Below are 26331 nucleotides of genomic sequence, written 5' to 3'. Positions count from 1 at the left end.
GAAATGCATCAACGAGTAGGGAGGGTGAAGAGAACGTCAGTCCCATGTAATGCAGAAACAACAGTCAAGGAAAGAAGTAGATGCTGTCTGAAGTTTCCTACACTGTAAGGCATTTGGGAATAATATGGAATTCCTAAAACTTTTGGCTCGCACTGCAGTCAAGATTTTTGGGGTTGGTTTTGTTTTAATGTACTCTTACGCAGAATGCTTTGAGTGAAGAAAAATGTGCATTAGCGGGTTCTCAGTTTCAGGACTTGCTCTACACGTGCTTCATACCATGAGACGAGTGGGTTGACAATCCTGGTGCCCTTCCCGGCTGTGATGCTGGACGTCATGCTGGGCCTTGGTGGCTGTGGCCGTGTGTGGCTGTGGCTGTGGTTTTTGCTGATAGGCTGTACTTCTCGGCACAGCTGCAAGCTGGATGGGGTCAATGCCTCCCTCGCACGTTGCTTCCTGGCCCATTTTCCCACCTGCTTGTACTCCCCCACCTCTGTCCTAACATGCTCACCTCGTGTCCCCCAACACTATCAGCGACACACATCACCTCTCTTCCCTCCAGAAAACAGAATGTCCAGGTGGGTCTGTGGGTCTCTCCCTCCTAAGTCTTGTTTCAAAGAAAGGGGCTGGTTCTAATCTGATTTGCAGAAAAGATTTGAAAGTAGATTGAATCGGCCATTGGCATCACCTCCTGATCCTCTATTTTTTGAATTATGTTTTAAATAACGAGAGTTTTCATTCAGATATCCATTTTATGAAGTAAGATTTTCAAATATTAGTCATACCCCTCTTTCCTTCATTTTTATGTACCTTGTGACATAAACTACATATCATCATGTTACTTGGTGTTTTACAGAAACTTATTCCATGTGTAACATGGCCTTTCACTATGCTTTGCTTAACAGTTTTTTTTTTTTTCTCTCTTGAACATTATTTCTCTTAAAGATTTTTCATCCTTTCTTAGAGATTTCACTTGTTCCTTTTGGAGCAGCCGTGACCCCCAAAAGCTCAAGTAGGAAGAATAAAAACCATTATAGATTGGGTTTAACAAAATTCTATATACTGAATTGCTTTAAATGGAAGTGACCACTGTTCATATCTCTTCATTTCCTCTTGTCAAGGCCATGCTCCCAGGGAACCACCACTGCTGATAATGTCAATAGCTTTCCCTCCCCAGTAGGAACTGCTGAATTGCCAATAAAGTATAAATTGCCAATAAAGTATAAGTGAGAGTATATTTTTACTCTCACTTAAGTGTCTCAGATACCTCTCTTTTCCCATGACTCACTCTTTCTGATTGTCCTCCATTTCTTCCTTCCTTCTCCGCTTCCATCCTGTCTTAATTTTATTCAGTGTGGTTTTAAAAAATCACAACTAGTGCTGAATTTTCACTAATGCTTCAGGAGTGTTGTAGCATATTCATTGAAAGATAATTGTTCTGTAGTTGTGTCTTTATCAGGTTTAGGTATTACTGTTGCACTTGCATTATTAAAAGGACTTGGAACAAGCCACATAACTATGGAAGTAGCTAATGTGTCAAGATGGGCTTTCCAGACGGCTCAATGGTAAAGAATCCGCCTGCCAATGCAGGAGACGAAGGAGATGCGGGTTCTGTCCCTGAGTTGGGAAGACCCCCAGGAGGAAATGGCAACCTACTCCAGTATTCTTGCCTGGGAATCCCATGTACAGAGGAGCCTGGCAAGCTGCAGTCCATGGGTCGCAGAGTTGAACATGTCTGAGTGCGCACATGCGCACACATACTCTTAAGATATCTGGTAGAATTTCCCTATGAAACCATCTGGGTCTAGTGTTTTCTTTTGTTTCTTTCTTTATTTCTTCCAAGAAAACTGTTCTCTTTGTTTTATGTTTCAACTGAAATCAGTTTTGCTAACATGCATCTTGCTAGGACATCTTCTATTATATCTAGTTTTCAAATTTATTTTTCATTGAGTTATATGAATTAATTGCATATGATTTTTTAAAAAATTATTTCATGTCAGTCATATTCCTTTCATCTTTGTCTTTTCTTATTTTTAATTTTTGTGTTGTCTGGGTTATATTAACTAGTGATTGTCTTTTGTTGATTTTTTACTTAAAAAAAGTAACATTTCTTTTGTTTATTAATTCTGCTTTTTCTCTGTTTTCTACCTCATGACTTTCTACTTTCATCTTTATGCCTGTTTGTTTTGTTGCTCTTTCTCTAGCCTTTGGAGTAGGAGTTTAACTCATTAATTTTTTATTGATTTAAGGATAAAAAACTGAATTTTCTCTGACCACTGCTTTAATTGTATCCCTCAGTTCTGATCTTTAGTGTTTTTATTATTTATCTTTAGAAGTTCTAAAGTTGATTTGTATTTCTTCTTTCACTTAATAGTTGTTTAATAGAGAGTTTTTAATGGAATTTTGGAGGTTTTATTACTAATTTTTGATTTTATGAAGTGATCAGAGAATGCTGTAAATATTATTCCAATTTTGTAAAGCTTTCTTCATAGTGTAATTATTGGTCAATTTTTGTGAATGTTTCATGTGCACTTGAGAAAAAAGTAGAATCTCTGTTATTGTGTTCCATAGATTCTTTACATATTTACTTTCCCCCCTTTGCACTTTATTTAACTGAAAGTAGTATATTAACACCTCTTATTATTGATGCTTGCTTTGCCTTTCTATACTTTTTGCTATATAGGGGTTGGCAAACCACAGCCTGTAGGCCTGTTGCCTACTTGCATAAACAAATCTTTACTGGAGCACAATAATGCTCATTCATTCATGTGTTATGAATGACTGCTTCACTGCTACAATGACAGAGTTAAGTAGCTACAACAGAGAGTATATAGCCTACAAGCCTAAAATAGTCACTGTCTGGCTTTTAAAGAAAAGTTTGCCAACCCCTGTTCTATATATAGGTATGTGGATATGCACATTTATTATATCGTTGATGTGAATGAGATTATTTAGCATTATTATTATAATTACAATTTTGCCTTGTTATGTTTAATAATTTTGGCCTGAATTCTGCCTTATTTGATGTCAAGATTGCAGCCCATGCTTTCCTTCTTTCTTTTCCAATTGGCTGGCGTATCTGTTCATTTTGAGGTGTTCTGAATAACTTTGCTTTAGATGCACTCTATTATACATAGCACGTGTTTGCTTTGTGACAGTGAAAACATTTTTGTTTAATAAATGACTTAAACTCCTTTTTAAGTGAATCAGTTTGTTAAACTTTCAAGATAGAGCAGAAACAAGTTTACATACATTGTAGACTTTTGAAGGTATTCTATTTTGTGTAAGTGATGGTAGAGTTATCCAAAATACATAGGTGAAGATACCTTGGACTTTGAATTTTATACTGAAAACTGCTATTGTGATTTCCCCCTCTGTGTGTGTTTGATTAAAGCAGCACTGATTAAAAATTCTGTGGGACTTGAAAATGGAACCGAATTATTGCTTAAATTGAGAGTTGCGCTTATGAAGTTAAAAGGTAGATACCTAAAAATCGGATGCCTAAAAATTAAAACAAATGGAAAACTTTCCAAGAATATTAGTTAACTAACCCATTCATTTTACATATATACTGTTTTTCAGATTGATTCTGCTATTGGCCAAGTCCCACTTAAGGGTCTAATGACACAGAGATGGTTGAAAGCCATATTTCTCGCTTCAGAAATTGATTGTCTAGATTGGAACACGAGGGAGTCATTTTCTTGTACACAGTGTCTACAACTGGCTGTTCTCCTTTCAGTTTATCTGGAGTCTTTTGGCTTCCTTCCTCTGTCTTTGGATGACATAGTAACTGAACTGTGTGGTGCTTTCTGTCATGCAGGGCCGCCACTGACCACAATGTGGATAATACAACAGAAATACTCAGGGAGTGGTTGAAAAATGTACAGCAAACCTATCACTACGTGGAGTGGAGGCCTATGGATGAACCTGAGTGAGTAGCAGAGAACATTCTGTGAGCTCGTTGTTTACCCTTCCCCCTCTTAATCAGTTTTCCAGTCACTTAGGTTTCTAATCTTAGAGGCACATGTGATTTTTAGCGACCCCATGGACTGCAGCCTACCAGGCTCCTCCGCCCATGGGATTTTCCAGGCAAGAGTACTGGAGTGGGGTGCCATTGCCTTCTCCGCTGTATCTGATAGTAAGTTACAAAGACCTGCTATTTCTTCCTTTGACAGATCTTTGTATTTCTTTTCCTCTTTGTTCATGCAGCTACCGGCCAGGTTCAGAGTTCTCAAGTAAATTAACACAGTAGTGTATATTTTAAAACATTGATATTACTTATTCATACTTTGAGTATTAACCTTTTACACTTGAAGGATCATTGTGAAAAGTTTGTATACTTCGTATGTATACCTTGCTTTTTCACCCATCATATCTTGGTAATTGTGTCACAGCAACAGTTGAAGAGTGTCATCTTTTTTGTGACGGCTGAGTATCCACTGATGGGTGAACCATAATTACGTAATCATCCTCCCACTAATGGGCATTTACATTATTTCCAGTCTTTACCCTCGCAATTTCTTTTCTTTTTTTTTGGCTGCACTGCACAGCATGCGGGATTCTAGTTCCTGGACCAGGGATTGAACCTGCGCCCCTACATTGGCAGTGCAGAGTCTTAATCACTGGACCACCAGGGAAGACCCTACTGCAGCAATTTCTTAGTTGCTTTTATCTTCAAATCATACTATATACCACACTGTCAAATCAATCTACCTAAAATATTGATGATGGCCTTTCATTTCTTTGTTGGAAAAACTTCAGTGACTCTCTACTGCCTACAGAATGGAGTTCAAATGCCTGATTTGAAATATTTCATAAATAGTTTTAAAATATCCATATCTGTACACCAATATTTCCTAAAAGAAAACTGCCTTATCCAGATGTTCCTTTTATTTTCAAGCCCAGGCTTTCCTTCCCTTCTTTGTGATAACCTTTATCCCAGATTCTACCTGCTCCCAAAAGCTGTGGCTAATCATTCCGGTTACAAATGTCTACCTTCTCTCAACACTTGTCTTGCTCATTTCCTGTATCATCTTGTTCGGCACAGCAATAAACTTAACGAACATCGACTATCCAACTCATGCATTTTTTCTAAGTTATTTTATTTTTTACACATGGGCTAAAATGTACAGATACTTTATGTTTCACTCATGCTATGTTCTTGTAAGCACTAAATTTATACTTGTTGAATAAACAAATGAGTGGATGAGAATATGAATAAATATATTTCAAACTTACTACTCTAAATGTTCCCCAGGCTACTAGAGTTCTAGATTCAGGAACTGTAGAAGTGGGATGAATTGAGCTGCTGAAATTTTTCCCAGGATAAGTCATTTATGGGAAGCTGAATATGTATTATAAAAATAATAAATGCTGTTCCAGAACAAATTTTTGTTCTTCTGGACTCTCACTGTATCATATTTTTTGTTACATGTACATACATATGTATCTACATCTATGCCTCAATCTCAGCATATGGTCTATAGATGGAGCAAACCTTAACAATCAAGTGTGGACACTGTGAAAGATTCTGAACACTGGTTTGGAGTTACTTAGAATGGAAGTTAGAGTGGCCCAGTTAGAGTGGCCCAGAAAAACTCTATGTACTTCTCCCGCATCCTGGTAATTTTCTCCATAGCCAGATTGTGACTAAATACATTGTATGCCAAGGTCAGTGTGAGAAATATCAGAGAAGGTATTTTTAGGGGCAACATATTCGGAAAAAAAAAAAAAAAAAGACATGAATCCCACTGATTTTTGTAGAGACGATTGGGGAAAACATTTCAGAGACTTCCTGTGTAATAAACAGTTTTATTCGTCTTATTTGTGCGGATATGGTCTCATTTCTGTGGTTTCTCTTTTCCTGAGGCAAATGTCCTGCCAGTGTGCAGCTACAAGGGCTTGAAGTGGTGGCCAGCTTGGGGCCCCTGTGACTTTATCAATGTCCGTACCAGGTGGGAGCTCTCAGAAAGGTTCTCAAGGGTGAGCGAACCCAGCTGCCTCCATGGCCGTGGAGGGGTCCCGGTGGCCTTGTGGGTGTTGAGAGACATTCCAGCATCATGTATTGCTCCATGATCTCACTCCGTCTGGGGGAGATCGACATGTTGGACTCTGTAGAGTCCTTTACTGAGACTTGACCACAGAAAATAGACCTTTGTTTTTCCCAGGAAGCTCCTAATTTGATACTGTAACATTTTCAAATGTATCTGATGGCTGAATGTATGAGAAAGTGTCTAGGAACATGAGCTTTGGGGTTATTCCTAGATTCAAATTCTGGCTATACCCCTTATTAATGGCATAATGTTAAGCAAATGACTTAACCACTCTGACCAATTTCCTCAGCTGTAAAGAGAGGAGAGTGGTAGCACGTCATCATAAAAATAGTGAATTCTAATGAGAATTGAAATATTGGGTCAGCCAAAAAGTTCATTCAGGCCTTTCCATAAGATGTACAGAAAAACCCAAACAAACTTTTTCGCCAGCCTAGTGTTTTGTATCGAAGAAGGCAATGGCACCCCACTCCAGTACTCTTGCCTGGAAAATCCCATGGCCGGAGGAGCCTGGTAGGCTGCAGTCCATGGGGTCGCTGAGAGTTGGACACGACTCAGTGACTTCACTTTCACTTTTCACTTTCATGCATTGGAGAAGGAAATGGCACCCCACTCCAGTGTTCTTGCCTGGAAAATCCCAGGGACGGTGGAGCCTGGTGGGCTGCCATCTATGGGGTTGCACAGAATCGGACACGACTGAAGCGACTTAGCAGCAGCAGCAGCAGCAGTGTTTCGTATAAAGATTCCTATGTATGGGAAGCAGCAAATTACTTAATCTCTCCTTGCTCCAATTTCTTACATGTAATAAGGGGATAATGATAACCGTAAGAGTATTGACTTCCTAGGGTTACTACTGGAAGATAAAATGGATTAGTACATAGTGCCTGCAATAAATAAGCATTCAATAATTATTAGCCATCATCATCATAATTATTATTATTATAGGTCTTACCCTGATGAAATTGGACCAAAGCACTGGCCTGCCTCTCGTTTTGCCCACGTGATGAAACTCCGACAGGCAGCCCTTCGAACTGCGAGGGAAAAATGGTCAGACTACATTCTGGTAAAAACAGACGTTTGATTTCTTGACAGCCGTTATCTAGAATGTGTCCAGAGCAATTGTCGATAATCTAGGACTGTGGGAGCAATCAAAACGACCCTTTTTAGGCCTCTCCTCCTCAATGTTCTAATAAAGGCACAAGAAAAAATCTGGAGAACTTAATATCGTGAGACCTGGATTTCATCTCAGACCCTTTCCTCACATGCATTTTTAGTGAGTAAGCAAATAAGCTCCTGAATTATTCTATCTCTTTATTGTAGTAAACATGAAAAACCCTAAATCTTTTTAGTTCAGAGGGAATGCTGTGGGTAAAGCAATATGAAAGGTCTTAACTTCTTGGGACTTCCCTGGTGGTCCAGGGGCTAAGACTCGAAGCTCTCAGCGCAGGAGGCCCGGGTTTGATCACTGCAGCATGAGGGTCAACTAGATCCCACTAAAGAGCCTGCGTGGCTGCATGCCCCAACGAAGATCAAAGATCCACACACCATAGCTAAGACCCGGCACAGCCAAATAAATACATTAAAAAAAAAAAATTTTTTTTTTTAAGAAAAACTCTTTAGAAGAGTTTCGGGGATATGAGAAATTAATTACTTAAAAAATAGTCAAATTAACAGCCCTGACATGCTGTTCCTTTTCGCCCCTGAGTGTCTGGGGACCAGCACCTCTTGCTTGGTTTCCTAGTTGCTCCTAATTATGCTGGACCCTCCTGGAGAATTTCTCTCCATGAAGAAGCCCCATTACTTTCCTTAGAACTTGCAGAGTGGTCCAGAAACATGCTGGCCTTGACGATTAGGAATCCATGTTCTGTCCCATCCTTGTCCTCCAGGAACCTGGGTCTCCATTGGAAAGGACAGGTCCCTGAGCAGTAAGGAGCCGCAGTCCCTGTTCTCATTTGAAAACTGACAGAGTCTTCTTTCTCCACAAGGTTGTGGCAACCAAGTTCTTCCTCTGTGTGCGCCCCACAAATCCATTTAATTATTTTGGCAAACCTTTTTCAGTACAACACTAGAAATACCACCAACAAAACAAAGCCAGTGACGTTTCATAAAACTAATGGACGTCTGTTCTCTGACCACCCTCAGCCTCGCAATCACAACAGAAATCAGCCCAATAGTTTATCACACACCCATTTTCAATACAAATAATTTCATAGACGTTTCAGTTGTGCTGATATTTAACACTGCATAGCTGTTTAAATGTCTTCGAAGTCTACAAGTGCTGAGCCACAAAATTTTGAGTAAAGAGATTGACTATCAAAAGAATGAAAGCTTCTGAGGTTTTACTTTCTGTGTGTGTGGGATATATACATAACATAAACTCTACCATCTTAAATTTTTAAGTGCAGTGTGATTATTTTATATAATAGAAACTGCTATGCTGTCCCTGTAAATGAATGTGTTAACACGAATTTCTGATGAGAATGGGAAATAGCTTCACTAGTATGTAATATACTTTAAACAAAAAATTCTAATTGTAGCATTAAGAGAGCATTGATGGATTCATTTGGGGCCAGTCTGACATTACTATAGACAACCTAAATAGGTCTGTTCATTTGTACTTAGAACGAGCACACAATAAATGCGAATGAATCTTTTAAGGGCTTGAGAGCCATTCATATCTTATATTTACCAAGGTGTAGCTTGAGTTCCAGTCTAGTATTTGCCCAGTGATAACACCAATTCATTGCTTGGTGCCTTATGCAGAGCTAAACACGTGGAAGTTAGATGGGATACATTTTGCCTAAATGAAAGCTATCCAGCCCCAAGGGGTTTCCATAAGAAAGACATGGAGAGCTGGTTCTGTAGGTCAGGGCAAGTTTCCATGATCCTTTGGCAAGTGTTAGGTTACTCTTATACCCATTACTGAAAAGTACCTTTTCATCTGATGTTGTCCTTTTCTTTTTCTAGTTTATAGATGTTGACAACTTCCTGACTAATCCGCAGACCCTCAATCTACTGATCGCAGAAAACAAAACCATTGTGGCCCCCATGCTGGAGTCTCGGGGCTTGTACTCTAATTTCTGGTGCGGAATCACACCTCAGGCAAGTCTGTTGGTTAACAAATTAAGGTTATGAGTTTTAACAAGGCAGCCACCTGTCAGCAGTAGCCCTGTGAATCTTTTTCTGATTTTCTCCCTTGAAACACGCATGTCATTGTGTTACTAGAGCAAGGATTTTCAGGAAAGGAGGTAAACCCGTGTCCAGTGCCAGAACCCAAAGAGCTCTTCTGTATTAATGAATTGTGAGGACATTATTCTAATGAGTTTAGGATTAGAAGCTTTAAATTAACCAATAAAGCTTACTGGGATTTGTACTTTTCTTCTCCCTGATTCAGAGATTTTCAAAAAATTAAATATTTTTGGTCATTAAAACTCACATGAGAACACTGTAAAAAACTGGAAATAGAAAAAAGTTTTTTAAAAAAATCATGTTAATTGCTCCTATTCTAACATCATAGATAATAGATTACATGCTTTTAACTATATCATCAAGTGGCTATTATGTAATTTACTTAGCCTTTCTTTTAGTTTAAAAACATTTAAGTTATTTACAACTTTTAACTGTTGTAATAACCATCATGATTAGCATAAAATGTTTCATATTTAGTATTATTTCCTTGGGACAGCTTCTAAGAAGTGAAATTAGTGAGTTAAAGAGTATTAAACATTTTAATGACCCTTGATATATTGCCAAATTTATTTCCAAAGAAATTGAATAATTGGAACTGCTGTGGTAGATGTTTTTACAAAATTTAAGTTAAAAACAAAATTTTAAATTTCCATCATCTCTCTTTTCCGTTGTAAAAATCTTCAAAGTCTAGAGAGGTGTTGCAGTGAATGTTTATGGCTGATTGTATTTCTGTTTCTTTAGTTAATAAATTAAGAGAGATAAACTGTTCAATGTAATATATATCAATGTAGGCTAAAGATGCTCTAAGGGAAAAAGTGTAATTTAGGTGTGTTCTCATGCTCAAAGAGCTATATTTTCAGTCCCTGTTTTATATTTGGTTTGGTTTTGGATGAAGAAAGAGGCCAGTGGTGTGCTGGCAAATACTTAGTGGTGGCTCTCTGTAGGGAAAACCCCTGATTGGCAGCATTTACCAGCTTTCATGGTGTCAGTACTCCCACCATGCAAATGTTGTTTAAGCTGAGGGGAAGGTTAAGTCAACTGAAGTGTGGTCACTTGATATAATTATTAAGCGCATGCAAAGCTTGCTGTTAGTGGTTTACTTAGAATGGTGGGTGTTAGCATGACTTTTGTTTGTACAGATTTTAAACTATCAACATGACAACTGGCTTGCAAACTCCCTGAAAATTTAAGTCTTTGGCTCTTGCACTCGACGGGAGTGGGCATTGCTCTTTTGTTAACAAATATTTCCTGCAGTTCCAAGGAATTTTGAATGTATGGTATCCACATCTCTTCTAGGGATGCATTAAGTTCATATTTATAAAAGCCAATTAGTTCCTTGAGGAGAAGACATTATATTAAATTTAAGTTCATACATTCTCAGTTAATAATCTGCAGCACTTAACTTGGCAGCAGCACTCTAGGGTGTTTTTAATGAGTCATGCACTGATACCAGCATGGAGAGCGGATTATCCTCATAACTGTGGCCTTCCGGTTTCTGTTGTCTTATTTGCTTTAATATTAAAAGCTCACTTACTTTGCACAGTGATAGTAAAATCTAAGCAATTAGGGGGCAATTCTTAGTTATGTCTGTTTCTGGCTTTCTGTCGTCCTCAGTCAGGCTTCTACAAGGGCAGGAACTGAAGCAGCCAGTGACTTCATAAGCTTAAGTCAAGCCTTGGTGTCCAGTGCCTTTAAACACATTCAAAACAACATGACCTTGGTTATGTCTGGTCACTAAGTAGGAATGATTACCGACAATATTCAGTTTATGTGGAAAAAGAGACGCATCTGTTGCCTCCACCTCTCTACAGGAAGCATATGAGGTCTCTTTCTCTCCTTCCTTCTCTGCTTCCTTCCTCCCTGTCCCCAGGGTATTCTGTGATTCATCCTCATGAATTTTCCAAGCTCCTCAGTCTGAGAATATCGTTCTGAAGTAGCCTAGAACTTTGCATTTGGTGTGTGTTCCTAGGCAGTTCCTCTAAAGAACCAGTTTTCCCTTTATCCCTTGGAAAAATTCTTCTGTCCCTTGCAAGAATACTAGTAAGCTGAAAGATGTTAAGTAATCTTTGTTAAAGGCTAATAAAAAAATTGTGAGAATAATAATCCTTCATCTGATGCATTACAATTTCCAAGGTATGTTCATAGACTGGATCACATGTGATCCCTTCTACAACCCTGGGAGATCAACAGATCCGTTTTTACCCCATCTTTTCCGGGGGAGAAACTTAGGCTCGAAGAGGTGAAGCATAGAGTAAGACTGATCAGCTAGATGGTTATGATGATGCTGAGGCACATATCTTCTGAGGCTTCTTTTGTGATCCCCTTGTACCTTATCACGTGGTCAGTTTGAGCATTAGCTAGACTAGAACACTAGTCTGGGCACGAAAAGAAATGCTAGAGAAGAGGCTGTAGTGCCTGCGGTGTGGGTAGGGACACCACTGCAGCAAGTGTGACCCCAAAGTAATGTGACTGATTAAGGAATACGCGAGAACTTGTGCAACCGCTGGGTATCGTGCCCTTCAGAGTCCTGGCCCTGTGAAGTTTTACACTTGTTCCATGAGCCTGCTGTTGCCTCAAATGTATTTAAAAATGCCTTTCCAAGCTTCCACATGCTTTAAAGTATATTTTGTTGAGACTCATCTTCATCCTCTCTGGAATGGATTTGAGCTTTGGCAATAGTCAAGTTACGTAATTGGTGCCACTGGAGTATAAAGCTCCAGTGGATTCTGCACCCGTACGGGCTAAAGCTGGGACTGTCGACTTACTGCTCTGTCTCCAACATCTCACACAGCTTGGATTGCAGTAGGCGCTCAGGAGATGTTTGTTGAATGAACAGTTGAGCTTGGAGGGAAAGCAAGCTGGGTTACTCCAAACCAGTGTGTTCAGAACCACAGAGTAAGGGCATTGGTTGTCCTGTGTACTTGCCCAGAGGGAACTTTCAAAGAGGAATCCCCCCCAAAACATGCAGCAGTGGCAGCTCCACCAGAATGGTGAATAAATCATTGCATTGGAAGAAGGCCCCAGTAATATGTTTAGGTACTGCATGTTTAGTTAAAAATACAGAGTGAAGTCAGTCAGAAAGCAGGGCTTCCCTGGTGGCTCAGCTGTAAAGAATCTACCTGCAGGGCAGGAGACACTGGTTTGATTCCTGGGTTGGGAAGATCCCCTGGAAAAGGGAATGGTGACTCATTCCAGTATTCTTGCCTGGGAGATCTCATGGACAGAGGAGCCTTGTGGGCTGCAGTCCATAGGGTTGCAAAAGAGTTGGACACGACTTTGCAACTAAACAACAAGTCAGAAAGAGGAAAACAAATACCATATAGTAATATTCAGTATTGCATATATATGGGATCTGGAAAAATTCTACTGACGAACCTATTTGCAAGGCTGAAACAGAGACACAGATGTCAAGAACAGACTTGGGGACATGGTGGGAAGGAATGGGGGGACAAATTGGGAGAGTAGCATTGACACATATACGCTGCTGTTGCTGCTGCTGCTGCTACTAAGTCGCTTCAGTCATGTCCGACTCTGTGCAACCCCATAGACGGCAGCCCACCAGGCTCCCCCGTCCCTGGGATTCTCCAGGCAAGAACACTGGAGTGGGTCGCCATTTCCTTCTCCAATGCATGAAGGTGAAAAGTCAAAGTGAAGTCGCTCAGTTGTGTCTCTTTGCAACCCCATGGATGGCAGCCCACCAGGCTCCTCCGGCCGTGGGATTTTCCAGGCAAGAGTACTGGAGTGAGGTGCCATTGCCTTCTCCACATATATACGCTACCATGTGTAAAACAGATGGCTAGTGAGAAGCTGCTCTACAACACAGGGAGCTCAGCTCTGTGCTCTGTGATGACCTGGAGGGGTGGGATGGGGGGTGGGAGGGAGGCTCAAGAGGGAGGGGATATATGTGTACATATAGCTGATTCACCCTGGAGAAGGAAACGGCAACCCACTCCAGTGTTCTTGTCTGGAAAACCCCATGGACTGAGGAGCTTGGCTGGCTACAGTCCATGTGGTCACAAAGAGTTGGGCACGACTGAGTGACTAACACACAACACTGAGCTGATTCTTCTTGTTGTACAACAGAAACCAACACAACATTGTAAAGCAATTATATTCGAATTAAAAGGTAAAAAAATCAGCCAGTGTAATGTAATTTAATAACAGCCAATATTTATTGATGCTCTCTTGGTGCTGGGCACTATTCTAAGCATTTTTCAGGTTTTTCCTTACTTGACAGAGAACCCCATGGAGTAGATGGTGCCATCATTCCTATTTCACAATGAGGAAATAGACCCAGTAAGGCTGAGTGGCCTGACCAACACCTTCATGCAGTAAGCAGCTGAGGCAGGACTTGAACTCAGGCAGCCAGATCCCAGAACATGTGCTTTCCACTGCTCTGCTCAACCACCTCGGACTGCTCGCACGTCATATACATATATTCAATGACGTCATATACATATTCAGTGACATTGTATACATAAAGTATATTCTTATGAAGCTGCTAAATATAGAGATGTGCTGAAACCACAACTGTTTCTGATAACAAGACCCTTTTAGGACTTTTTTAAAATGTAAGTAGCATTTCTTAAGCTCAGTCGGAAATTCATAGGCCAAGATAAAGAAGAGAGAAGGTGACTTTGCTCCAGGATTGGTTCTGGTGTTCATTCAGTTCAGTTCAGTTCAGTCGCTCAGTCGTGTCCGACTCTGCGACCCCATGAATCGCAGCACACCAGGCCTCCCTGTCCATCACCAACTCCCAGAGTTCACCCAAACTCATGTCCATCGAGTTGGTGATGCCATCCAGCCATCTCATCCTCTGTCGTCCCCTTTTCCTCCTGCCCCCAATCCCTCCCAGCATCAGAGTGTTTTCCAATGAGTCAACTCTTCGCATGAGGTGGCCAGAGTACTGGAGTTTCAGCTTTAGCATCAGTCCTTCCAAAGAACACCCAGGGCTGATCTCCTTTAGAATGGACTGGTTGGATCTCCTTGCAGTCCATTAGGAATCCCCCTAATAGAAGGTTGGGAAAGGGGAAGCCCTCAGATCAGAGAAAATAACCCACGCATCTGCTCCTTCCAGGGCTTCTATAAACGGACCCCGGACTATCTTCAGATTAGAGAATGGAAGCGGTTGGGCTGCTTTCCGGTCCCCATGGTTCACTCCACATTCCTAATTGACCTCAGGAAGGAAGCCTCTGCCAAGCTGATGTTCTATCCCCCGCACCAGGACTACACCTGGACCTTTGATGACATCATCGTCTTTGCCTTCTCCAGCAGGCAAGCAGGTACTGTTTGCATGCATGTTGTATTGCCACCATGGAGATGCTGCAAATGACCAGCTCCTTTGTTTTGTGTGTTTTATAATAAAACACTCTAAGGAAGGAAATGGGCTTCCTATAGAGGTAGTGTTGGAGGCACTCAGTTATCTGCAGTAACCATACCACCACCCTCTGGGTTCCTGTCTCCATGAGCACCAATGACCAGAAGCCAGAGCTGGCCCCTACCCAAGAATGCAGTCTCTCTTTTTAAAAAAGTGTGGTAATCGTGGCCATAGGCAAGTGATTGACTCCTGATGGTGCAATTGCATTCTCTGCTCATTAAAGAAGTCCTTTTATTAATTAGAAAACCGTGACAGAGGTCCAGAACCACACTGGAAAGACCCAGACTTAAAAAATGGCTGTTTATTTCTTTTCAAATAAGTGAGCTAGTATAGTGACTGTGTTCCACAAAGTTGTCAGAGACCCAGGCTCCTTCTCTATTGTTTCTCCCCTCTCTCTGAAGTATTATCCCCTTAATCATATGATCTGAGATGTCTCATCATTATGGATGTAATATTTCAGTCATCAAGTGAAAACCAGAGAGGGGAGGGCACTCTCCTGTCCCGAAAGGGTACCATCTAAAAATTGAACACATCACTACCTTGCATAGCCCAGTAGCCAGATTTAGTCATAAGACAACTCCTAGCTATAAGGGAGGCTCAGAATATTGTCTTTATTCTGTGCAATCGAGAGCCCCAATTCTCTCTCTATAACCAGGAGAAGACAGATTTTGGGAGGCAGCTAGCTGTCTCTGCCACAGTCCTCGTGGAAGGAAAAACAAAGCCAGACTTAACTCTTTTGTGAACCCTTGTAGAATTTTGAGGAAGACAAGCCAGTAGGAAAATAAGTTATTACCCTTGTGTCACTTGCACAAGCAATCAGAGAGGATATAGTTCACTAAAGCCGGTCAACACGAAGATACATGATATCCTGAAAGCAAAGCTTTCTGAGGATCATTCAGACCTTCCTGACAGAGGGCAGCTCCCATTATCAATGAGCCAGGAATGTGTCACTTAACCACTTGGAACCGTGAGTTTAGAAACCAGGTGAATGGTGTATAAATTCATGTGGCCATACAGTCAAGTTGGATGGGATCATCTACAGACCGCAGGTGACTGAGGCAGGCTGCTGGCAGGTGAGAATATTAATATAGGTTCAAGTTACAGCTCCCATTAGGCCATCCTAGAAGCCATAGGTGTCCACTCATCAGTTGTAAATTTGGCAGAAATGAGAATATTTGGTGGAAATGTGGAATGCTGGCTTTTTTCCCCTTGCCTGCTAGAGCCATTTAGACTCTTTGGCCAGGTATAGACACTTTTTAGGACTGTGTCAGGGCAAAAGCAAGGTTCTTATCCTCATGTAGATTGGAGGTTTTTGTGAAAATCCTTGTGTCAAGGTTAATGGTAACTGCTTCTTTCCACATGGTCTGCAATTGGCTCTGATTTCTCCAGGATGGAAGCAAACTCAAGGCCTTCCCAATCCTTCAACTTGCGCCAGTGCCTTGGCTTAAGAGCTTGAAATAAGGATGTTTCAAGAAAGTGAGCTATTAACAATTACAATAACCATCCGTGCCTAACAAAGGCCTCCTTGATAAACATTGCACGAGGCATTATTGTGACCCAGGCACTAAATTATTATGATATATCTTTTAAACCAAGAATTGGATTTGGAGCTGGAAGAATGACACAGGCTGGATAGGAATTTTTCAGCTATGTCCCTTGCTTGGCTGTCCACTTGGATTTCATGCTTTATTGGTCAGATTCCCGTGGGCCTCCCCAGGACACTGAAAGCAGGTACAGAGGTGCAGAGCTGTTGGGTGATTCAGGTGGGGAGAGGAGAGGCAGAAAAGCAAGGGGAGAGGATCAGTCCTCTAGGCTTTCCTGCTGCACCTAGCATTGTGTTAGGCTCTGTGTCAGCTAGGGAGGTAAGATCTTTACATGCGGAAACATAAGTAATAGTTATGAAGCAGTGAAAGCTGAGGGTCAGATTAGTGGTATAAACTGTGAACAGGGCAGGAGTCAAGACAAGAAAGAATGACTGTCATTTGGGAGAGTGACAGAGCTTTCCTGACAGTCATGTGGTTCTAAGGTAGCACTTTTACTCAGCTTGGAGTATTTTTAGATGAGACTTAAATGAGCCTCAAGTCCTGCACAGCCCATGGAGTGTTTCTAAGCTCTTTCCCTCTTAATTTCAAAGCAAGACACTTCCCTTCTCTCTTGAAAGAATAAGATGAAAGATGATTTATATTCTTTTGTTCTCACTCTTATGAAGCTCCCCAGCTATGGATCATCCACTGGACTATCATTTTGTAAATATCCAGAAGGAGAGAGAAGGTCCACATGTCCCAGGCAGGACCATCTAACCACAAACCTTGAACCTTAATCTTTCACCTCCGACTCCAGACATTGCCACACGTGGGTGATGAATGAGAGGAGCAATCCAAGGGTGCTGGGGTGTGGCTGCCCATCCAGCCCAAGAAGAGAGCACAGGGGTCATGGGCAAGTCTCTGTGGCTCCTATGAAGCCAGGGTCGGGAGTTCACCTCCCGCTGTGGCCAGTGAGCTGGGCTGTGTATCGTGGCCACAGTAACCATCTTTGGCGCCAGCCAGTCATCCACCGTATGTCTGCTGTGAGTCAGAGAGGCAAAGGATGTGGGTGATGGGCAGGCAGAGCTGCTCCAGCACATCACGGGCAGTGAGCAAAAGTGCCTCCTGTGTGCAGGGATGGCAGTCCAGAGTGACTACTCGTTCTGAGACTCGGCTTCCAGACCCTGGGCACATGGAGAGATACTTGGCATTGGCTTTTTAGGGACAGAGGTTTAGCACTAATGACTTATGTGGTGACCTTGGGGAGAGCACAGGTTCTCAGACTCTGAGTTTCCATCACCAAGGATAAAGGTAGGTAGATCAATCTTGCAATGTTAACATACTATATGAGCACAAGAAAATGTTTTCCACCTTCCTAAGAGAAGTACAGGCCTTCAGTATATAGTATCCTTCACCATTCTTTTTTAGAAAGAAAGTTGTTTGCCCCAGAATTAGCTTTCATTGAGAATACCAGAATCTTTTATAGATGTTATGTAATTATCAGCACATTTCCTTTTCAAATGTTTATATTCTTATCCAACTATCCAGTCACATAGTCACATCAAGTTCAAATAGTCCCCCTTGGTTTAGTATATTAGCAGTCATCATCCTGTGCCATTTCCCCCTTTTAGAAGACCCAACACTTTTCACTCTTTCAGATGGTGGTACAAGTGTAAGAGTCACATCCAGGTTTCTAAATGGCATGCTTATAATGAAGTTTCTGGGATTTGGGGCTGTGCCGCATGGCTTGAGGAATCTTAGTTGCCCTGATTAAGGATTGAACCCAGGCCCTCAGCAGTGAGATGAGACCCCAGTGTCCTAACCACTGGACCACCAGGGAGCTCCTGTAATGCTACTTCTCAACTTTCTGGTTTTGCTTTAGGTCATACCTATTGACTCTATTGGGCTTCCCAGGTGACACAGCAATTAAAAAAAAAAAAATTGCCTGCCAACGCAGGAGACACAGGAGACATGGGTTCAATCCATGGGTCAGGAAGATCCCCTGGAGTAGGAAATGGAAACTCACTCCAGTATTCTTGCCTAGAAAATTCCATGGACAGAGGAGCCTGCCAGTCTCCAGTCCATGGGGTTGCAAAGAGCCAGACATGACTGGGCATGCATGCAAATTGACTATACTACTTGAAGAGGAGTTAGTTCTGTCCCCTCCCGTTGCCCCCTCCATGCAAAAACATTCTCCCCATCACCCCGTCCTCTTTTTATTATTACTATTTACTATTTTTGGCTGTGCTGGGTCTTTGTTGTTGCACATGGGCTTGCTCTAGTTGCGGCGAGCTGGGGACTACTGTCTAGTTGCTGTGTGCAGACTTCTCATTGCCGTGGCTTCTCTTGTTGTGGAGCTTGGGCTCTAGGGTGCGGGCTCAGTAGTTATGGCACATGGGATCAGTTGCCCCATGGCATGTGGGATATTGCTGGGTTAGGGATTGAATTCATGTTCCCCGCATTGGCAGGTGGACTCTCAACCACTGGACCATGAGGGACGTCTGCCCCATTCCCTTGACAGTTGTGTGATACTGATAGAGTGATGATCAGTGTTTTTGTTCTTATAATCATGGAAACCAAATTCCATTTATAGACTGTGGGTAGTTTTCCTTTCATATATGACTTAACAATTGCTGCTTTTATTTGCCTAGTTTTATTATTGCTGCTGCTGCTAAGTCACTTCAGTCGTGTCCGACTCTGTGTGACCCCATAGATGGCAGCCCACCGGCTCCTCCGTCCCTGGGATTCTCCAGGCAAGAACACTGGAGTGGGTTGCCATTTCCTTCTCCAATGCATGAAAGTGAAAAGTGAAAGTGAAATAGTTCAGTCATGTCCGACTCTTCGCGACCCCATAGACTGCAGCCCACCAGGCTCCTCCGTCCATGGGATTTTCCAGGCAAGAGTCCTGGAGTGGGGTGCTATTGCCTTCTCCAATTATTATTGCTAATACAACCCAAAACTAATCCCTAATCATCCTCTCAGAGCAGTCAGATTTCAGCAGATGTTCTTTGTGCGTGTGTGTGAAGATTCTCCTGGAGCTCCCTGATGTCCTCCAGTCTGAGAGGAGCCACAGTCGTGGGCCTGCAACCATCTCCACTTCTCTTATTGACTCTCCTGTTCACTGTGTCCTGCGTCATCATCTTCTTTTTTTTATAATCCTCCTCCTCCTTCCCCCGTCCCCCCGCTCCTCTTTCTTCTCCTTCTTCCACATCATCCAGTCACTGTCTGAGGAAGTGTGATGGCAAGTAATTATCTATGACCTTGCGTGTCTGAAACTGCCTTTCTTGTCTCTTCACACTTGATGGATAGCTTGGCTAGGTCCCATCCTTTATAACCAAAGCTTTGGAAAGTTGAATGGTAAAATTATTTCCCTAATTAGGGTCGAGAGGCAACCTAAACATTAAATCATTTCCCTCCTGTTTCCTAAATTCATCACAACTTTGCAAGTGGGTCCATTTGAGTTGGAAGTTTCTCAGAAGCATTTATGTCAACAAACAGTAGCACTAGTGAGTTCTCCTGGTGAAGGCGAGAGACGTGACAGTACTTTCTGGTCCAGCCTTGATGGGAACCAGGTTCAGTCACGGGGAGGAGAAAGGCTCTTTTCTTTTTTTGTTCTTCCCTGCTAATGCTACAAGACGGCCTCACCTGATTTGACAGGTGATGTAGCTGACTGGAGGAAATGTCATCTGCACAAAACAGAGAAGTCTCTATGCAGGTAATTCTCTGTCTGGATAGCATAGGTGATTATAGAAATTAACAAATCAGAAGCTTGGACACATGGACCAGAGCTTGGCAGGTTCTTCTATTTACTTAAGCAATCTTTTCGTTTGTCAGGACTGTCAGTTCCTGGATCTCTTTGAGGCCCTTTTGATTCCAGTATTCCCAGCTCCCTGGTTGAACCAAGATTCTGTGTAACTCTTGGAGTTAGCCAGCTGGGGCAAGGAAGACGGGTGTTGAAAACGAGAGGGCTGTGCCATGATTCTGGTATTGTCATACTACAGCTTCTTACCAGGTCTTGAAATGCAGGCTTCCTTTTGTCCCTTTCTGACTCTTTTATAGAAGTTTCATGTCTGTTGGTCAACTCCAAGTCCATGTGGGCTAAGAGGAGAAATCAAGCCATGGAGACTCATGGAAAATTTGAAGTTTCCTTTGTTTTTTATTTTTTGTTCTGCATATGCCTAGAGTTAGCTTTAATAATCTGTCAGCCTTACGGGATTTTCCTGTTTGCTTTCATATCAAATGTGGCTTTTATTCCTCGTCTTCTCTTTATTTCCTGTAGATGGATTACAGTGTTCCATTCTGTTCTCTGGAACAGGAATTCCTTGCCTCCTTTTTGATCCCTTTGTGCCTTTAGTGTTCCTTCCAGGCCAGGAGGATGCTTTCTTTTCAGAGAGAAAATATCAATTTCCTCTGAGCTGAAGAGTGGCCCAGGTTTTTTATTTTGCCTCCAATATTGTGTTATACTTTCTTAATAAAGGAACATTTTTGAGGTCTACACACCCTGCCCGAAACAACTCCTTGTTCAATTTCAGTGCCAAACAGTCTGGTCTCTTTTTCCTTAGTGGTCATTGTAGAATGAAGAAGTGTATTTTCTTTTTTTGAATTTTATTTACTTGTTTATTTTCGGCTGTGCTGGATCTTCACTGCTGCTCGGGCTTTTCTCTAGTGGTGGCGAGTGGGATCTGCTCTTCTTTGCCGTGTGCAGGCTTCTCACTGTGGGGGCTTCTCTTGCTGCAGAGCACAGGCTCTGGGGCCTGCGGGCTTCAGTAGTTGCAGCACCCAGGCTGTAGAGCAGGGGCTCAGTATTCGTGCTGCACAGACTTAGCTGTTCCGTGGCATGTAGGATCTTCCCCACCCAGGGATCGAACCTGTGTCTCCTGCACTGGCAAGTGGATTCTTTTCCCCTGAGCCACCAGGGAAGCCCCAGACATGTGTTTTCTGATTGGCCGCTTTTGTCCCTCTCGTGTCTGCAGGCATTCAGATGTACCTCTGCAACCGGGAGCACTACGGCTACCTGCCCATCCCCCTGAAGCCCCAGCAGACCCTGGAGGAGGAAGTTGAGAACCTCATCCACGTGCAGACAGAAGCGATGAGTGAGTGACCCAGGCTGGTGGTAGCGGCTCGTGTTCTGTTGCGTCCGTGTCCGTATCAGCCGCTTCTCTGCTCTCCCAGGACTGGACTCTCATAGTCTGCCTTGGCTGAAACATAGCTGTTCATTTGTCCATTCATTTCAAACTTCTCCTTATGTGAAATACAAATATGGAAATGTGTCTTTGCCCCCAGGGAGCTTTTCCCCCTGGGAGCTTCCCATCCAGGTGGAGAGCTGGGTACACAGTAAATCCATTTCATACCATGTTATAATGGCTATATTGGTGTTTTGTGGTATGGATTTAAACTCTTATTTTGCTGCTTTCTAAGTATGTGACTTTAGGCAAGTAATCTAACCTCCTTAGTTGTGAAATGAAGGTAAAACATCTAGGATTTGGGGGCCAATTCCCCATGATATATATAAAAAGTATATTAACAAAAACAGTAATTACAACTTCAACTTAATAACAGCTTATGATATAACAGATATCATGCTAAACATTTTTTGTACTTTGTCTCATTAATCCTTGTAATAACTCAAGGAGAGGGGTTTTATTATCCTGCTATTAAAGATGAAGAAATTGGGGTGTAAAGCATGTAAGTATCTTACTCTAGATCATTCTGCTAAATAAATGATAGACTGGGATTTGAGCCCATATTGCTATCTCCAAAACTCAGGTTCTTAAACACTGTATCATATTGCCTATGGGTCTGACATGATGTCAGAACTGGTAAATGCTTGATAATCAGGGGCTACACTAATTATTATGTATAATATGCAGCGGTATTTAAAAGAGAAAGTAACAAATATACTCTGCCTGGGGGAGAATCTTTGAAATGGCTATGCAGAGGAGGGAACATTTGCATAATTGAATCTTCACTCCATCGCTGGGAAACTCTGTTATTCATCACTAGCGTGTAGGAGGCGGGTACGTGGGCAGTGGGTGTGACTGGGGAGGCACAGTGGAAAGCAGGGCTGGAAGGTGGGCAGAAGCTCAGTTAGAAAGACCTCTGGACTTTTCCTGAAGGGAAGGGAGCTTCTACAGAGATTTTAGCAGTGAAACGTCAGGTTAAAATCTGGCTTTAGAAAGGTCACTCTCTTGGTAAGAGAAGTATAGCTGCAGCCTAGGGCACTGGATGCTGGTCTCAGGTCAGAGGTGAAGATTTTAGCTATTACGTGGTAAACTAGGCAGAAGGTGGTGATGATCTGAGCTAGGACAGGAGCAGTGAGAATAGAGATGAACCTTATGACATAGACTTGAAAAGACTTAGCCAAAGGTTTGTGGATGAGCAGAAGAGGGACTGAGGGAAACTTCTAAGTTCTTCCTTGCATGTCTGGAATGACTGTAGGAATGTTAAACACATGTAGATTTAAGAAGACATTTACAAAGAAAAATCATGAGTTCCTTTTGAAACCTTGAGTGGCCTGTGAATATCTGTTTCCTGCTCCTCAACCCCAGGCAATAAATTCATTGTTTCATGTTAGTCTCAAGACAGAACCCATCCCCTGCTGCCTAGGAGGCACTCAGCAAATCTTTGTTGAATAAATAAACAAACTGCCCACTGGATAGATGGAGAGATGAATCTGACACTTAAGTTCTATCAAGTCTAAAGATGTTAAGTGGGGATTCATCAACAAGATAATGTGATATCATAGAATTTTAAGAAAATAGGAACATGAGATATAGAAGGAAGTTCAAGTGAGACAGGGACTGAAAAAGAGTCCAGTGAGTTTTTTCAGCTAATTTCCATAAAAAGGATGGTTTCAGAAAAGGCTGGCTCAGAATTTAAAGTGTTTGAGAAGTAATTAAAAATCAGGGACACAGAGAAGAACAGAAATGTTTCTTTTAAGAAACATAGTTAGGACCAGAAGGTAAGAAGGGCAATAATAATAATAAAGATTCATCAGAAGATCCCTTTAAATAGCAAGGTCTCCTACTGTATTTACACAGGACCGTGTCTGCAAAACATCAGTCACCAAGAGGCCAAGGGCAGTATCTTATTGCCTTCTATATCAAACACCTAGCACAGTCCTTGATATATAATTGGTAACGGACAAATATTTGCTGAATGCATGACCAGACAATGAAACAATGAGCAAATGAATAAAACCTGTGTCTCAAAGAGCTCTGATCATGAAGTTAGACTCACAGACTTGAACTCAGGCTGTGTCATGTAGGCAGAGAGAAAGTGAAAGTGAAGTTGTTCAGTCGAGTCCGACTCTTTGCGACCCCATGGACTGTAGCCTACCTGGCTCCTCTGTCCATGGGATTTTCCAGGCAATAGTACTGGAGTGGATTGCCATTTCCTTCTCCAGGGGATCTTCCCGACCCAGGGATCGAACCTAGGTCTCCCGCATTGTAGACAGACACTTTACCGAACAACCTCTCAAAGCTTTAGTTCCTTTATCTGTGGAGTAAGGATAAGAACACTGACTTTGCAGGGTTGAGAGGAGCACATAAAAGAACAGACATCAACTCCAAAAGACTGAGAGTGTTCCTGTTATTAGGACTCCATTCGATGCTTGGTAATGTGCCTTCCCTTATCAGCCCCATTGCATGACTATCAGTCTTGACTCCAAGTAGATGTCAGCTCAGAGAGGCTGGCCAGAGCCCTCTCTTCTTTTCCTCCACAGCGGGAGCCCCCAGCCTCCAGGATCTAATGCCCGATGATCTGCAGTGGAGCTGACGGAATAGTAATAGAAATAAAGTGCACAGTCAGTGTAATGCTCTTGAATCATCCCTAAACCATCCCTTTGCTCTAGTCCCTGGAATCTGTCCTCGACCCTCTCTAGACCATGCACAGCCTGTGGCCACAGCAAGGAATTCAGATTTTTATTCTGAGAGTAATAGGATTCCATGTGGTTGGGGGAGGGAGAGTGACATGATGTGGTTTATATATTTAAATAAATCATTCATGCTGTGGTGTGGATCCTGGCATGTAAAGGGGCCAATACATCTCTCCTGGTGAGAAATAATGGTGGTTGGAATGCAAACTGTAGCCGGGAGGTGATGACAAGCAGGTGGATTTGGGATATATTTTGAGGGTAGAGCCAACAGGAATTACAGAGACCTGGATGCAGCCCATGAAGGAAAGAAAGGAATCAAAGATGACTCCAGGAGTTTGGCCTAGTGTATCGTTTAATGAAATTGGAGAGGCTTTATGGGGAAAGACTTGGAAGGGAAGTTGTGGCCATGTAAGGTTAAAATACATATTAGACATCTGAATGGAGAGATTAGGAGACATTTGAATATGTGAGTCTAGACTTCAGGGAAGAGACTCCAGTTGGAAACAGACACTTGAGAGTCATCAGCATTAAAAAGATATTCGAAGCCATGGAACAGTGTGAACTTGCTTGGCTGGAGAGCATAGAGAAGGAAGAGGACAGATCCGGGGGGTGGTGGGGGGCGGGGAGACAAACAGCCAGCGTTTCAAGAAGGAACCGGCTGCTTTTGAGAAGTCAAGTAAAATGAGGATAAGGACCTGATCACTGGTTCTCTCAGATAGAGATCTGTGATGACCTTGATAAGAACTACTTCAGTGCAATGATGAGGACAAAGTCATTGGAGTGGGCGGAAGAGAGAGCCATGGGGAGATGAGAAAGTGGACTCTTGTTGGCATGGGAGATAGAGAAATAGGGTAGTGTCTGTAAGAGAGTGAAAAATCAAGGGAAGAGGCTGTTTTGTTTCATCATGTGTTGTCTTTTAAGTTTTTTTTTTAAGATCAGATTTTAACTTGTTTGTATGCTAATGAAAAAAGTCCAAAACACAGGGAGAATTTAATGATGTAGAAAAGAAGATAGTTTAAGGCCCTTGAGAAAACAAGTTCTAGATAGAACAGGGATGCTGTAGCAGATGGGAAGGCAGGGTATGTAGGCAGAGAGGCAGCTGGGTTTGATGTGGAAGGGAACGATGGGTCTAACTGGGCTTTAAACGTTTTCTCCGTTACATATGTGATCCAGTCATCAGCTCAAGAGAGATGTTGAAGATTTCAGGAGAGAGGACAAGGCATAAAATAGACCTCTCAGAGAGTGGGAAAGTAAGTTTACTGTGGAAGCATAATTGCATCATTTGGCAGTATCGAGTGCCAATTTGACATCTGTGGTTGTAATTTTGAAGTCCCTCAGTCCGCACAACAGTGTGAATTTCTCTCTTCAGCGTTCTTGGTGGGAAGAGAACAGTTGGGTTGAACCAGGATTGGAGTTTTACCAAGCAAGATCAGTGGAAGAGAATGAAGGGTCCTTCCAAGGCATGGTTAGAGCTGTAGACCATGAAATCTAGGTTGGGTACTGACGGGAGTGAGAACAAGAAGGGCGTGATGGATGAGGACAGTGTGGTGGGTCACTGGAAGAATGACCGCTGGTGCTGGATTGCTGGCGTTGGATCACCGCGTGGATGCTGTTTCTAAGAGTGGTGGCGGGGTAGTGAGACTGGGAATCGGTGGCTGAGGGAGCATGAATAGGAGGTACCAAGCCCTGCAACAGGCTTCAAAGAAGCTGGGGCTTTGAAGAATGGAAGAGAAACTGGTTGGAGTGAGTTGGAGGACGTGAGGAAGATCAGCTTTCAGACCAACAGCTGAAAGGGAGGCAGTGACCTCAAAGGAAAGCCAAGTCTTGGTCTAAACAAAAAGGCAAAGAGACATTCAGAAAAAGTGAAGGGACTGAAGATATCAGGGAGTTTATGAATTTCAGACTGGAGTTTCTAGAGATCAGAGTAGAAGAGTTTGGATTGGGTGGAGATAGTTTATAAAAACAACAGCTAACACTTCTAAAAGCACTGACCATCACTGTCATGTATTTGCTCATTTAGTACAGTAGGAGTTGGATAGAAAATGGAGGGACGTATGACCAGAGGCTTGATCTTGTCAAGGGGATAGTAGAAAATGGGTTGTGAGGCATGAGAAGATTGGTTGGACAAATCAGCATGAGGCAATGGGCTAGCTTAGGTGCCTGTTCTCAGTAATGACATTTTGAGACAACAGAATGTCATGTAAAGATTGTTTAAAATATTGCATCTGAAGTCAAAAGATCCAAAAACTGAGTTCCAGCTCTGCCAGTCACTCACTATTTGAACTCGGGCAAGATTCTGTCTGGGAGTCCTGATCTCAG

General features: G+C 42.3%; 1 protein-coding gene across 1 annotated transcript in view; it reads left to right on the top strand.

Annotated features, from left to right (window-relative positions):
• COLGALT2 (collagen beta(1-O)galactosyltransferase 2) overlaps positions 1-26331 on the top strand; it is a 116305-nt gene that overhangs the window by 64583 nt on the left and 25391 nt on the right. Inside the window, exons 2-6 of the mRNA XM_052653662.1 lie at positions 3818-3928; positions 6993-7110; positions 9015-9149; positions 14314-14518; positions 21110-21229. Of these exons, the coding sequence (XP_052509622.1) occupies positions 3818-3928; positions 6993-7110; positions 9015-9149; positions 14314-14518; positions 21110-21229 (689 nt within the window). The remainder of the gene's footprint in view (positions 1-3817; positions 3929-6992; positions 7111-9014; positions 9150-14313; positions 14519-21109; positions 21230-26331) is intronic.

This window comes from Budorcas taxicolor, chromosome 16, assembly GCF_023091745.1.
Source record: "Budorcas taxicolor isolate Tak-1 chromosome 16, Takin1.1, whole genome shotgun sequence".
NCBI classification, from domain to species: Eukaryota; Metazoa; Chordata; class Mammalia; order Artiodactyla; family Bovidae; genus Budorcas; species Budorcas taxicolor.
Note: the sequence above shows the minus strand (reverse complement) of the source record. Positions and strands in the feature narration are given on the sequence as shown.